We start from the raw sequence: 14,589 nt of genomic DNA on the forward strand, positions 1-14,589 counted from the left end.
ATGAAAGCGTGAAATAATGGATGAATAAGACACTATATTTTTTTCTATATATACACGACTAGTCCTCTCTACTATATTTCTGATATACAAAATGATCGATCAAATAAAGTCCATATATGGCGGCAACTGTTTAGTTAACCAGGTATCTCCGGAAAATTTGTCATTATATTTTTAAAATTTTTACAGTTTTTTTGGCAAAAACAACATATACACTTTCAGAGGGTATTATCCTCAATAATGTACTACAAAAGGGGAAAATTCTCAAGTTTGGCATTATGGGTTGTGTTTTGCCGGCTGGGCGATAGTTGGAAAACAGCTGATTTGATAGTTAAATTTTTATATTTAGTTAGCTTTTCAACATTTCATTAAACTATTTTTGCTAAGCTTGTATTTAAGTGAAAATGGCTACAGATATATTATCGGTTTTGTCTGGTTCGCCAAACCAACTTATGTCATTAAATAGCAAGCGATGGAATAGTTTGCGTCATATATTAGAACGACCGGGTCCGTTCTGCAAATCTGACTTCACCGCATCTGCCGAAAATTTAGAAGCTTTACAGACTGTGCTTAAGATTCTAGTCATCGGTAAATAAGAACTTATGTGTATATATGTACATATATATTTTTTAAGAAATATAAATCTTTGCATATATTTGTAGGTGCCGGTGGCCTTGGGTGTGAATTATTAAAGGATCTTGCTATGATGGGTTTTGGCAATTTGCATGTCATTGATATGGACACAATTGAATTATCTAATTTGAATCGCCAATTCCTTTTCAGACGCAAAGACCTAGGATTATCGAAAGCAGAATGTGCTGCACGTTTTATAAATGAGCGTGTACCCACTTGTCATGTAACTTCACATTTTGCTAAAATTCAAGACTTCGATGAAAGTTTTTATTCACAATTTCACATTATTGTATGTGGATTAGATTCCATTGTTGCACGTCGTTGGATTAACGGTATGCTAATATCTATGCTTGATTACAATGAAGATGGTAGTGTTGATCCATCTACGATAATACCATTGATTGATGGTGGCACTGAAGGCTTTAAAGGAAATGCGCGTGTAATTTTACCTGGACTCACGTCATGTATTGAGTGTACTCTAGATTTGTTTCCACCACAAGTGACATATCCCTTGTGCACAATTGCTAATACACCGCGTTTGCCAGAGCACTGCATAGAATATGTTAAAATAATTCAATGGGAGAAAGAGAATCCGTTTAGCGCGCCACTCGATGGTGATGATCCGCAACATGTCGCATGGGTGTACGAACGTTCACTAGAGCGTGCCAATCAATATAATATTTCGGGAATTACCTATAGGTAAGTGAACGTCTTTATGAGATTAGCCCCAAACATTTATTTCTGTATGTTTTCCTTTTAAAAATATTTCTGTCATTGAAAGATTGGTGCAGGGCGTTATTAAAAACATCATTCCAGCTGTTGCAAGCACCAACGCGGTTATTGCGGCTGCTTGTGCCACAGAGGTAATTGCAAAGCACTTCTTTACTTACCCATGAATTAATAATATTTATGTATTTTTCAAAAGGTTTTTAAATTGGGCACGAGCTGCTACGATAATATGAACAACTACATGAATTTTAATGACATTGAAGGCATTTACACTTACACTTACCCACCGGAAAAAAGTGATACATGTCTGGCTTGTAGCAACACACCACAGGATTTAAATGTCGATGATCCAAACACAACTACGCTCGATGATTTAATTAAAATACTCTGCGAAAGTCAGCGTTTTCAATTGAAGAGTCCAGGTTTGTGTTTAAAATAGTATACTTAAAATTTCCGATCTTAACGAAATTTTTATTATATCTAGGCTTAACCACAATTATAGATGGTAAAAACAAAACGCTGTACATGTCAGCAGTTAAAAGTATAGAGCAACAAACACGTGCTAATCTCACGATGTCTCTGGCTGAGTTGGGGCTTTATGATGGAGCAAGCATTATGGTCAGTGATGTCAATATGCCCACCACAATAACATTAATATTAAAATACCATCCCAATGAAGTGGAAATGAAATGAGTAATTTGTTTCTTATATGGAAATACATGATTTTATATTATCGTCTTTTCGAAACTACAATTCCAATAATTTATAAAGCATTTGGAACTAATTCAATAACTTAATACTATGATTTATTGTAAAGTGGAACTGTATAATTATTCACTTATCTCATCTATAACTGGTACATTTTGAAGTTCAGAACATTTACGCTTCCACATTAACAATTGCTCCTTGAGCACCTTTTCCTTGGCTGCGGCACGTGTGAGTAGAACTTTCGCTTTTTGTAAAAGTTGTGTTTTTTTGCTAAGTTGCTCCTTTATGAAAGCCAGTTCGTCACTAGTCTGCGCCATATTCGGTGCCTTGCTACAAATTTTGCATTTCGCCTTCCTATTCAACTCGTCTTGTAAACCTGCTACTTTATCCAGCGATTCCGAGTACAGTTTTTGTAATCGACTCAAGTCGGCATTGGCAGTTTCGTTTGTATTCTGAAAAGGAAGGAAAGGACAAATCGTATATGCTCGACTAGGCAAATAAGCCTTAAAAAAATAATGGAATGGCAATGCCGAAATAGAGGGTACACTGGCATTTTTCGCTCTCGCCTTCACATTGAGTTTTCAGATTAGGATGCACTTCGAATAGATTACCGTTTAGCTGTGTGTTGTGATTGTAGCTTCTCGATGTAGTACCTTCCCTGTGCTAGTTGACGGGCGTGCTTTGCTGTACAGAGGCGGCCGCGTATCTTCGCTACAACAAGATTTTGGTCCGAGTCGATGTTAGGTCTTCGGAGTGTACGCACGTCAAGGACACCGTAGACGTGTTGTCCATCTATCACAACTTGATCGATCTGGCTACGAACTTTCGATCCGGAAACAGTCATGTAGCTTGACCAATTGTCTTATGCTTAAATCTATGTAGTACAAACAACCATATTTCGGGCCCTTGCGAAAGCGATTGGCCTCAACCTATTTGGAGGATTTTCCAACTGTTGTACCAAAGCTGCCTTTCTTGACCACCCTGGCGTTAAAAGCACAATCTTTATATCGTGGTGAGACCAGTAGTCATAAGCGTGCTCCAGCCGCTCATAAGAAGCTTGTTTGGTTATATTGTCTTTCTCTTCCGTCGGGGCGTGGTTACAAATCAGTGCTATGTTAAAAAAAAACTTTTCTCTGATGCGGAGTTTGGCTAAACGCTCATCAATTGGAGTGAATGCCAGAATATGACGACGGAGTCTTTCTCCCATCACGAATCCCTTAAACCACCAGACGCTGCAATTAGACTTCAGCGACCCTAAAACCGAATATTTCGGAGTGGCTCCGCTGAAGCTTCCTTTCTTTTAGCCGTGACTCCAGGTTCCACACGGGTTGGATATAGCATCTAACATTAGAGTTGGAAACGGTGCGTGGCGAGGATGCAGAGTAGGAATTCAACCTTTCTTATGATAGTGTGAAAATAGGCGAAATCAGACCGGACCAAAACTCTTCCGAATTGAAACGAAACTGTTCAAGCTCTTAGGTGCCGGATATGTGTACACCAGTGCCTATTGATAATCAAAACTATCGACCAATACATAGTATATGTATAATTGAATTCGGAGAGAATCTTTTCCTGATAATAGTTAGTCTGTGTGTCAAAAAAGAGTTGAATGTTGAATGAGGTCAATACTTCCCAAAGATTTTCGTATTTCCGGGTGAGCTTATACCACCTACATAATTGGCTAATATGTGAGTTATCTCAATGAAAATGGTAGAGCGTGTTTTACTAATGACAGATGTTGTTGTTGTTGTTTGTGTAGATACAGAAAAAATACCTGAAATAATTTAGAGGAATGGTGTCGAGTTGACAGTCCTATGTCGCATAATAACACGGGTTCGTTCCACTTATTTAAACTCGACTGTCGTGGGAACGTTACTAACCGACGCATATTTATTGATTTACTAAATTTACTTTATACTCACTCTTGATTCGCACGATCGTCGTCCATCTTTCAAGAATTTATTCTCGGCGCGTAGCTTCTCCACAATACCGCGTAATGAAAGGATGGTTTGCTCCGCTGATTGACCCAACTGAGTGTTCACTTTGATACCCGAACACTTGCATAATTCTCGTCGTGCCTCAGATTGCGCCATTTCCTCTTTTAAAGCAATTATATAACTGTGAAAGATTAACAAGTAAACCGGATTTCTCTAAGTTATAAACGAATAAAGCACACTTACTCTTCCAGGTATTTGATGCGTTTTTGCAAACGCTCTGTGCCATCGCCTTGTCGTAAGAGATCGTTGTCAAGTTGCAACTGCAGATTTTTCGCCTCCAAACGTATATTCTGCGCTTCAATCTCTGACAATTTTTCCTGTAACTTCTCCATTTCGGTTGTCAGCGCGTTGCTGCCTTTGCCCTCCAGCTCCATAGCAAGAATTTTGCGCTGTTGCAATTCGATCCGGGCCTTAAGTGCCTCCATCAGCTCCGCATGCGGTTGATTTTTTTCCGTCGAAGTGTACGCGTTAACATCACGGCTAGCTGAAGCGTAGAAATGCGCGTCAATATGCTTATGGCGGTTGAGCGCGCTATGCACCGGAGAACTGCATTCGCTGCTTGCGCCAGTGTATGTTTCCGGACTCTCTGATGGCGTGTACTTGCAGCCACCATGTTGCAGATTCGGACAAGAGGGTGTGCGACAGCATTTCATAGCTTGTATTCCTGCACTTTGATTTACTCTGCCGTGTCTTACGTCGTGTGTTTGCTTCTCCTTCTCCAAGCGGGCGATCATGTTGCGTGCCGACTGCAATAGCGCACGTGTTTTCTCCAAAGCGGTTTCTGTCTCTTCGTATTTAGCTTTGAATTTCTCAGCATTCTGCTGCCAACGTTTCTGTTTTTCCCACAAACCTACTTCGGAGGCACTCTTCGCACGTTTTGCTTCGAGTACGATCTGTTGGCGTTGTATTTGTGCGCGGGCATCTTCCAGATCCAGTTCGAGTGTTTGTATCCTTTTCTGCAGGTTCTCTGTTTTGACTCGTGCATTTAGTTCGGTTTTAATTGAGACCACCGGACGTTTTATGAGCTGGTTACGAAGCGACTGATTCTGTTCTCGTGCTTGCTTCTCCCTCTGTGTCAGGTTGGTGATTTGTCGTCGCAGTGCTTCGACTTGCGTATGGTAAATTTTGTTTGTTGCTTCGGTGCGCGTCAGATCGGCATGCAGTTTTGCGATCTGGTCAGCCGAATAGCTGGAGGAATCTTTAATAAAGCGTTTTTGGTCATCCTAAGAGGGAAGACAGTGTTGTTCAATAGTGAAATTTATACAATTAGGTTGATTACATGAAAATTATTAAGTGTCTCCGTCAGATCGTTGATGTGTTTGTCCTTCTCCTCCAGTAGCGTTCGCATTTGCTCCAGTTCTGGATTCACAGAACACTCTAATGATTTTTCACGCTCTTCATAAAGGCTCACTCTACAATAAATACTTTTCTCTGTAAATATCAAAGCGTATCTATAAACATTTGTTGAACTTACTTCTCTTTCAGTAGTGTTAGTTCATCATCCTTAACTAAAAGCGCTTTCTCCCAATAGCTGGCTTTCTCTTTCAGTTCTTTTATTTGCTTGAGCAACGTTGTTGTCTCTTTTAGTGACTCTGTGTCCTGCTTCTCCAACTGCTCGGTATTCCCTTCTGTTGTGGTTTCTGGTTCTCGTTCATTTTGTGCATCCGCTATTACCGCTACAGGCTCTTGTTGGAACATCTCTTCAATTTTCTCATCGGTCAACTCATTTAAACTGTTATCACCGCTATCGTCGCCACCACCACCGGCTGCGCCTGTAGCCACATCCAATTTCTCAGCAGAATTTCTTCGTACGCTCGCTACTTCCAGCTTCGTCTTCAATTCGAGTATTTCGGTGTCTTTCGTCTTGATGTTGAAGTTCAAATTCGCGACCGTGTTCTTGAGTTCCTCAATGTCATTGTTGAGTTTCGCGGTGGTAATTTGAACTTGTTCACGTTCTGTTTGTAAGAGCTCTTGATATTTGCTAATAGCTTTGTCTTTTTCACCGAGCAATGTATGGAATGAGAATATGGTTTTCTGTGAATTCAATTTCAAATTAATAAAAATTTATAATGTAGGGGACCGTACATGTAAAATTAATATACTCACTTCAATGATATCGCTCTTCGAGTCGGCGGCCGTTTCAGCAGCTGCTTTGGGTTCGGCTTCGTGCTGCTTTGAAGAATTAGAAATGTCCAGCTTACCCTGGAGCTCTTCAATGCGTTTATTAGCTAACGATAATCTGCAAATGGGGAAAAAAAATAAAATGTAATAAGCTTACCTGCAATATTTGTTGTTATAAACAGGCTGTTTCGATGGCTTCGGACCAAAGCGAGAGGGGTGCTAAGTAAGGTGGTTTTGCGTGGCATTCAAAGTGATAGTTATTGTTATACGGGGAGTCTTTGCATTCAAGACATAAGTATGTTTAGTATGTCGGAATCTGTTGTGGATAGATATGAGTTTAACCTGCGACAACCAGTACAATTCCACCACAACCGCTTGAACGTTACCGGAATTGGTCCAGATTTTATTCGGCCAAGGACTTTTATTTTGAAGATCTAACCCCGTTTGGATTGGTAAGTTAAAGGCTTTGATTGTATCACTGACTGCAGACAGGTCCATTAACACTGCTCTGTATCAACTCACGGCTGAACTCCAGAATTCACTGGAAAATGCCAAGGTTGCGAAATGCGCCTTTCTTGACATCGAAGGTGCTTTTGATAATGCGTCCCACGCAAGTGTGATCAAAGCACTGGAGAAAAAGAACGTGTCGGCTGCAGTATGCAGTTGGATCAAATTACTTGGTCTCACATTAGACTCAACCTTGCCATGATTGTAAGGCCTATTTTCACTTACGGCATCTAAGTCCTCTTAACAAATGAAGGCCCTAGTGGAAGACACACCACTGGTCCTTCTTCCAAGGTACGGCATTACAAAGGAGATCAACTTTACAAAGAATTTTAGAGTTACTCTCGGCAGTAAGGCGGAGTGGAATGACTCCAATCTGGACATACTGCTGATGGGCAGCTCTATCCAGTGGTACACTGACGGCTCGAAAACATCGGAACGCATACAAAACCATCCAAGCATATTTCAAGCAGAAGTCTGTGCTCTAAGTCAGTGTGCAGAACTCAATCTCTATCGCAACTATCGCAACCAGTGTTTCGATGTACTTAGCCACTAAAGGCGATCTCAGCGTATGAGGTTAAATCGCTTTTAGTAGAGGAGTGTATAGGAATGTTAAACTGCATATCAATGTGCAACCGCGTACAACTAATCTGGGTGCCGGGCATAAAGGGGTAGCCGGTAATTGGCTGGCCGACGAACTAGCCTGCTACTCCTGGCTCCTGGGATTGTTCAGGATGTTGGACCTTAGTGACCATATGTGGTACAGAGGTGGGCACAATAGATCGCAGTGGAAAAACTTAATTTTACTATCTATCTATATAACAGACTATCTTGTCAGTTTTGGTCTCCGAAGGTGTTTTAACTCAATCTTTCTCTTGACTATTTGATAATCAGAATGTACGTGGATCAAAATTGTGAGTGCAGCTCTTGTTTAGAGTAATTACCGTTAGTAGATTGTATGAAACTTTTAGAAAAATTTTCGAATGCATTTCGGAAGTATGGACTATCTTATGGGATAACTGAGGAATTTTTTTATTACTCGACTCCGCGAAAACAACTGACAAACGAGCAGGTATTTGGCTTTCTACATGCCTAAAACCCACTTAAAGTTTTTTGATTTGCATTTGCCTTTCAAACGAAAATCTACAATCATTCGGAGTTACATCTTTTAGGAATTAAATATAAGAGTTGAGGAAAGCCTTATAAACTAGAAACTTACGCATTTTTGCACTCGTTAAGATCAACATCTCGTCTGTTCATTTGTTCCTGCATTTCCATAATTCGTTTTTGAAGCTCCTTGCTTGAGCTTTCATCCCGAGGTTTTAATGGTTCAACGGTCATTGAAGTTTCAGTTTGCACACTTTGACATTCCATCTTTCCAAAAGGCGTTTGTACTATGGCGTCGCTAGTTTCTTTACTCGCCACTTTGACGACAGGTGTTTTATTTTTATCGTCGATAGCAGTCTCTTGAGGTACTGGCTCACTCGTACTAGCTATTACATTAGTATCTGCTCTGTCTCTGGATATATTTTTTTCCGACGTTTCATTGTCTTTCGCACTAGTTTCAACCGAACTTGCAGGCGGGTTTGCCACAGAGGTTTGCGTTGTGACATCTACCCTTTGTATGCGTCTTATAGGTGAGCCGATTGGTGAGAGACTTTTATCTAACATTACCGTGGTTGTTTGCCTTCTAACGGTCTTTGGAGTTGGGCTAGTCGATATTTTACGTTCAGCTGGCACTGGGGTTTCAGTATTGGTAGCTACATTTTTCTGCGTTGAAATTTTTCCATCAACTTCTTTGATATCCTCAACAGCAGGTTCCACTGCACTGGTGTCCTTTTCATCTATGCCGAAAAGCGCTGAAATTGTTTGCCAGTGCTCCGTTTCTCTCGCTGACCTTAAGCGTTGCTCCAGCAGCTCCTCTTGCAGGGATTCGTGCCTCTTTTGCAGATCGTTTAGGCTTCCTTCCAGGATCTTGCACTGTGTTTCTGCCTTAATGATCTGCAGATTTTTTATTTCATTTAATAAATATCTTTATATTATTTTCTTTTCATATCATACCTTAATTAAATTCTGTGACTCATCTGCGACTCCACTCTCGGTTTTTAACTTACTAATAACTGCATTTTTAACATATTCGATTAGCTCACTGTCTTTACTCTTTTCTGCCTTTCGAAGAGACATCTTTACAAATTTGGTATATGCGAATATATAGTTAGTCAGGAAGATAAGTGGTGTAAATTTGGCATATTTCTCTCGGAGAGCGTAAAGTGACTTTTGAAGAAATCTAGTAAATTGTTAATTATATTAAAACTGGTTCTGAAGCTTATTTAAAAAATCTTACCTAATTTTAACCTCCTTGTTATGAGTTTCAATTTGAAACCGTTCGAATATTTCGACAGACTTTTGCTCCTTTGCGATGCTATCACGCTCTAATAGAGCGCACTTCTGTTTAAGTTGATCAAAGTCAAAGTGCAAATTCGATAATTCCTGTTTGGCTTTAAGAGAAAAAAAGAAGAAATAACGCTTTTATATAAACTTAGTTTTTGGTCAAAACGGTAACATTCTTAAATAGGATAATCTGCATGAAAACAGATAAGGCTTGAAAATTCGATCGAAGCCTAAGACCTAGATATTTTTAACAGAGAAAATATCCTCTTATGTTTCGAGTTTCTCCATTGGGAATCTTGAATTTACAGAGTAAATTAAGGCGAAGTAAATACTGCTTGCCCGACGATTGGAATTTAAATGTGCTCTGCCCAATCCACAAAACTACCGTGGGACAAGCCTCCTCAACATCGGATATAAGGTTCTATTGAGTGGAAGACTAAAGCCCACCGTCAACAAACTGATTGGACCTTATCAGCGTGGCTTTCGTGTGCCTGGAAAATCAACAACTGCCCAGATATGGATCATGCGCCAAATCTTGGAAAAGATCGTCGCTATGTCAGAATTTGGTATCCACGCAAAACTAATACGGCTGTGTAAGTTGACGTTGAGCAACACCAAAAGCTCCGTTAGGATCGGGCAGGACGTCTCCGAGACGTTCGATAGCAAACGAGGTTTCAGACAAGACGACTTCCTATCGCGCGACTTCTTCAATCTACTGTTGGAGAAAATACTACAAACTGCAGAGCTTACCGTACCGTTAGTTCTGATTTTTCTAGACTGAATAAGGAAGCGAAGCAAATGTGTCTGGTAGTAAACGAGGGAAAGGTGAAATATCTACAGTTATCAAACTCGCAACAACACGTCACGAATTTTCGAGGGAAAGGTTCTGCGGAAGATTTATGGTCCTTTGAGCATTGACAACGGCGAACATTGCATTCGAAGGAACGATGACCTGCACGAGTTATACGAGGACATTGATATAGTTCATTGAATTAAGCGTCAGCGACTACGCTGGCTTGGTCATGTCATCCGGATCGATGAAAATGCTTCAGCTCTGAGAGTATTCGACACAGTCGCTCGCCGGGAGAAGCAGAGTAGGAGAAAGACCTCCATTTCTCAGACCATTTGGAGAAGAATCTAGCTACACTAGTCTCTAATTGGCGTCAAACAGCAAAAAGGAAGAACGACTGGCGCGCTGTTGTAAACTCGGTTAAAACCGCGTAAGTGGTGTCTACGCCAATAAAGAAAAAGAAGAAATACTGGGCTCGGACGATATATAGCTATAAATGTCTTAGGGTTTTCAATTGAATTTGCATCCTCCGCAGAGTCCTCCTCTGGAACGTCTGCCCATGCACTCATGCTCTTGGATATTGTAAATACCAAAGTTTTATCCAGTGATCTAAATATCAAAGTATTGATTTCATAATGGTGAAACGAGTATACTTACCTCCGTCGAGTTCTCGTTGCATTTTCGCCATTAGTAGCTTTTCTTCTGTGTTGCTCTGTAGGTCGGCGACTAGATGTCGTAGGTTAACGTGGTTGTCTGTAATCTCATTCAATAACTTTTGCTGTGACTGAATTTGACACTGTGCAATCTCTAGTAAACTCTCTAGCTGTGCTGACTTTCGCAGCGATTCCTCGCGCTGCTGCTGTGCTTCTTTCAGCGACAATTGTAAACCTCGATATTCCTCGATGGTTAAATAGTCCAACTGTAGGTTTTCATCAATAATACCATAATCGGAGCATATATCTGGTATTCGAAGTTCGTCACTTAATTTGCCGGCAAAAAGCTGTTCAACGATAAACGCAAGTTGTGCTCTTAGTTTCGTATTGTCCGCTTGCACTTGTAAGTAGTCTTCCTTGCTGTAATTTCCGGCATTCATTAGTTGTGCGCGTTCTACTTCGAGAGAAGTCAAATTGTCTTTTAGCGCATTCAGCTCCTTTTGCAAAGTTACCACCTGTTCGATATTACGCAATTCATTTTGTTTGGCTTCGCTGAGCGTGTTATCATATTCCTCACGCATGAAAGCGTAAGAAGATTTTTCTTTATTGAGATCTAGTTGTGCGCTGATAATTTGTTCACTCAGTTCAGCCAAACGCTGTATCACTTCGTTGTCACTTGCTTTCATTTGCTGTTGCAGATCCTCGAACCTCCGGCGGTAGATTTTCAATTCGGATATTTGTACTTCGAGATCACGTGTTTCGGTTACACAAACCGATTCTCCATCTATTATTGGTAGTTTTTTCTGTATGATATTCTTGTTCGGCGTAGTTGGGCGTGTGGAAGAGTCCATAAGATTGGGTAAATTGAAGGTTAAATCTTCTTCGTAGCCATTGCGTTGCTCGCTACCTTCACGCATACTTTCCACAGAGCTAAGTTCGTCACTCTCTTCGGCAGCTGGACTTTGCGTTTGCGGTTGCTCCTTTATAAGCGTACGTAAAGCCTCTTCACGTGCCTTCAAAGCTTGCAATTCATTTTGTAGTCGTTTCGGAGTATTTGGCACCGAGCTAGTGCGCAAAGCCTCGAGCAGTCGGTAGAGCATTTCCGTGTCGATGGTGATGTGGTCGGAGGAAGCTAAAAATATTAAGATTTTTGAGATATTCGTTGAAAAATACAATAATTGTACCATCATATTCTCGAAGTTTCTCTAGAATCTCCATCATGCCCGCGCGTAATGTGTCATTTTCATCAAGTACATCCTGGTATTTCAGCTGACTGGTGGCTATAACCTGATTGGTTTCATCTGGTATCTATTGGATGTATATTTATATTTAAAAGTTAAGCGCTAAAGTTATTTAGGGACTCACATCGAGCGACAATTTGCAGTTCGTACAGAGTTTAACCTGCTCATTGTTCTCGCCATTGTTTGCATTTATACTGTCTGTAACTTCGCCGACTTCGCTGGGAATGTGCAGGCTGTCCAATGTCGCCCTATCTTCTTCGACCGTAGCTGGAGCGGGTTTTTGTAGTTGCTTCTGTAACTCCAACAACTCCTTCCTGCCGTTAAAAGTGTATATAAAAATAGCAAGTGCTTTCCAAAGAACGACATTTCTTACCTCAAATCACTCTTGTCTAACTTTAGCTGAAGTCGCATTTCCTCCGAGGCGCGCAGCTTCAAAGTCAACCTTTCGATCATTTTTTCTTTGTTGCGCTCTTTTGCTACCAAGTTTTTCGCTGATATAATCATATCATCGGGTATGTTCAAACGTCTACGTAATATGCCATTTTCATGTGCTATTTCATGCATCGAATTGAGTTCCATAATCAGCGCGCGTATTTGCTTGTCTCGTGAGATTACCTTTTGCTCCAGTGCGGTGCACTTACGTAACGCCTTTACTAGTCCATCCTCACCGCGTTGATAGGCATCCAGTGCTGAAATCGCTTGCAGAGCTTGCTTGGATTTAAGCGCATTATCTTCCTCACTGCGCTCCAACATTTCGGAGAGTTCGCGACAACGTTCATTTGCTGCCTGCAGAGATTCCTCAATTGTCTTGCAACAAGCACGACTTTTATTAGGATTTCGTGCTTCCTCCTTTTCAGCGGACAATTGGTTCATTAGTCTGGTGGAAGACATCATTTCTTCGGCCAAATATTTAATCTTGGCCTCAAGCGACTCGATGTGTTTATCGCGTGATTCAAGGGCCTGTAAGAGAACGGGTTTAAAGTCATAACAGACGTGGACAGTACCACATTGTAGAAAAGGAAACTACTTTCAACAAAGAAATCAAACCTAATTTCAATGAATTCTGAAATGAAGTTGAATGGCTTAAAAGCCTTAAGTTGTCACACTATTACGCGAATATTACAAAGAAGCGTTAGTGCTTACGATCAGCTGGTTTCTACCGCTAAAGAGGGAGAAAGTATGTGAAGTAAAAATGCTCAAAAAGTAACGTAGATATCGCATGACTTGCAGTTTCGTTAGAAAGAACTGATTGATAGCTTTTGCACTCACCAAATGGATTGAAGCAACTGATTATACACCAAACCGTTATGCTACTTACATGTAAAAGTTTCGTGGTTTCCTCATCATCATCGCTGTTAACGTTATTTTTTCCCAAATCATCCTTGCCTGCATGCGTTGTATGCTCTGTGAGACTCGTCGCCTCTCCGACTTTTTCCAGACGCGCACGCAACTTTTTCATTTCCTTTTCCTTTGCATCCAGCATATTTTTCCAAGATTGCGCTTTTATTTCTAATTTTTCAATGAAAGCCTTCAAATCGTGTTCGCTTTTCTCACGTTCCTCCTCAAGATAGGTAATATTGCCCTCTAAGCGGGTAATTTCAATATTCAGTTCGTTGACGGTTTCTTTTAACGCCTTCCGTTCGCTGTCGACGAGCGTTACATCGGCGCTAAGTTGTAGCAGCTTCGTTTTGTTCTGTTGCAATTCGGTTTCACATTCGATGATGGTTTTTGTCTGTGCGATATTTTGATTTTGAAGTGCCTGCAAGTTTGCGTTAAGAAAAACAATTTCTATACGATGTATACTATATTGAAATCGCCAAACCTCTATTTCGCGTAGTAAACGTTTTATGTGCTTATTTTTTGAATTGATATTTCGTAGTAGATCCTCCTGTTTGTCCAACTCTGAGAGTGGATCGGAAGAGTCCTTATCGCTAACCTCTGTGGCCGCAGTTTGTGCGGCCTCTTGTAGACGTTTTTGAAGTTGAAAAATATCCTCAGTGAGCTATTCAAAGATATGATTAAATTTTTAAGATTTTATTTTTTTTTATCTTTGCGCTTAAGCACCATTTAATACCTCCTTAACTTTGGCTTTCAGTTCTGACTTTTCATCATCCAGTCTTTCCAACATAACCTTAAGCCTTTCGTTCTCATCCTTCAACCGTTCGGTACGTGAATCTTCTATAAAAATCATCCAAATTTCGTAGAATATTTTTGAATGCCAATTATTTATTGCTTTTGCTTACCATCACTGCTCTCTTTATCTTCTAGTCGTGACCGCAAGGCGCTGGCCTGATCGCCTTTGTATTGCAAAACAGCCAAAGTCACCTCCAAAGTGCGTCGCAGCGACTTCTTGGGTATCTCCTCTATGGACACAATTAACTGCAGTAAAGTTTCATATAATTCCTCTTTTTGTTTCGTATTAAATTCACGAAATTTACGTGCCGACACTAATTCGGATATTTCCATTTTCCTTTAACACTTATTATTATTAAAAAGAAAATACCCGCGTTGGATATTCCTGCTATTTTGTTGGCGTTTAATTTTTCTGGTTGTGACACTGACAGCATTAATGACATCAAATATTTGGTCACCCAGGCAACTGCAGGTAAACAAAAACCTAAACAAAAAACAAAACCGCTAGCTGGTTTTTGACCATGGTGTAACACTGTTATTAAGGGTGTTTTGGTGTTGGGGTGATTTCTTTTACTAACTTTTCCATTGCTTATAGAATTCACCGACAAATTATATGAAAAATTAACAGTAATTAAATCCTTTGTTATAGCATAAGTAATCGAATATTACAGCGGACTATGTTTGTCGAAACT

General features: G+C 40.4%; 2 protein-coding genes across 2 annotated transcripts; one reads left to right on the forward strand and one right to left on the reverse strand.

The window, feature by feature from the left end:
* The first annotated feature begins 300 nt into the window (after positions 1 to 300).
* On the forward strand, positions 301 to 2,112 carry LOC120777006 (nedd8-activating enzyme E1 catalytic subunit). Its single transcript, XM_040108108.1, has 5 exons — positions 301 to 585; positions 660 to 1,329; positions 1,412 to 1,493; positions 1,556 to 1,781; positions 1,844 to 2,112. The coding sequence occupies exons 1-5, from the start codon at positions 402 to 404 to the stop codon at positions 2,050 to 2,052; spliced, it is 1,371 nt and encodes a 456-aa protein (XP_039964042.1). The 5' UTR covers positions 301 to 401; the 3' UTR covers positions 2,053 to 2,112.
* On the reverse strand, positions 2,073 to 14,276 carry LOC120777005 (centrosomal protein cep290). Its single transcript, XM_040108107.1, has 17 exons — positions 14,008 to 14,276; positions 13,839 to 13,942; positions 13,587 to 13,766; positions 13,083 to 13,523; positions 12,138 to 12,724; positions 11,889 to 12,078; positions 11,708 to 11,831; positions 10,528 to 11,655; positions 9,034 to 9,187; positions 8,751 to 8,976; positions 7,909 to 8,690; positions 6,171 to 6,303; positions 5,539 to 6,098; positions 5,344 to 5,476; positions 4,248 to 5,287; positions 3,990 to 4,185; positions 2,073 to 2,519 (listed from the first exon to the last, which is right to left on the reverse strand). The coding sequence occupies exons 1-17, from the start codon at positions 14,228 to 14,230 to the stop codon at positions 2,190 to 2,192; spliced, it is 6,531 nt and encodes a 2,176-aa protein (XP_039964041.1). The 5' UTR covers positions 14,231 to 14,276; the 3' UTR covers positions 2,073 to 2,189.
* Positions 14,277 to 14,589: the final 313 nt, after the last annotated feature.

The sequence above is a fragment of the Bactrocera tryoni genome, chromosome 5, assembly GCF_016617805.1.
Source record: "Bactrocera tryoni isolate S06 chromosome 5, CSIRO_BtryS06_freeze2, whole genome shotgun sequence".
In the NCBI taxonomy this organism is placed as follows: Eukaryota; Metazoa; Arthropoda; class Insecta; order Diptera; family Tephritidae; genus Bactrocera; species Bactrocera tryoni.

Bases quoted from the DNA above. Each gene is read 5' to 3' on its own strand.
- LOC120777005 (XM_040108107.1), bottom strand. From the start codon at position 14,230: ATGGAAATATCCGAATTAGTGTCGGCACGTAAATTTCGTGAATTTAAT. The intron at 13,943-14,007 runs GTAAGCAAAAGC...TGATTTTTATAG, and splicing joins AGATAAAGAGAGCAGTGATG to AAGATTCACGTACCGAACGG. The intron at 8,691-8,750 runs GTATGATATGAA...AAAAATCTGCAG, and splicing joins AGTCACAGAATTTAATTAAG to ATCATTAAGGCAGAAACACA.
- LOC120777006 (XM_040108108.1), top strand. From the start codon at position 402: ATGGCTACAGATATATTATCGGTTTTGTCTGGTTCGCCAAACCAACTT. The intron at 1,330-1,411 runs GTAAGTGAACGT...TGTCATTGAAAG, and splicing joins ATTTCGGGAATTACCTATAG to ATTGGTGCAGGGCGTTATTA. The intron at 1,494-1,555 runs GTAATTGCAAAG...ATTTTTCAAAAG, and splicing joins CGGCTGCTTGTGCCACAGAG to GTTTTTAAATTGGGCACGAG.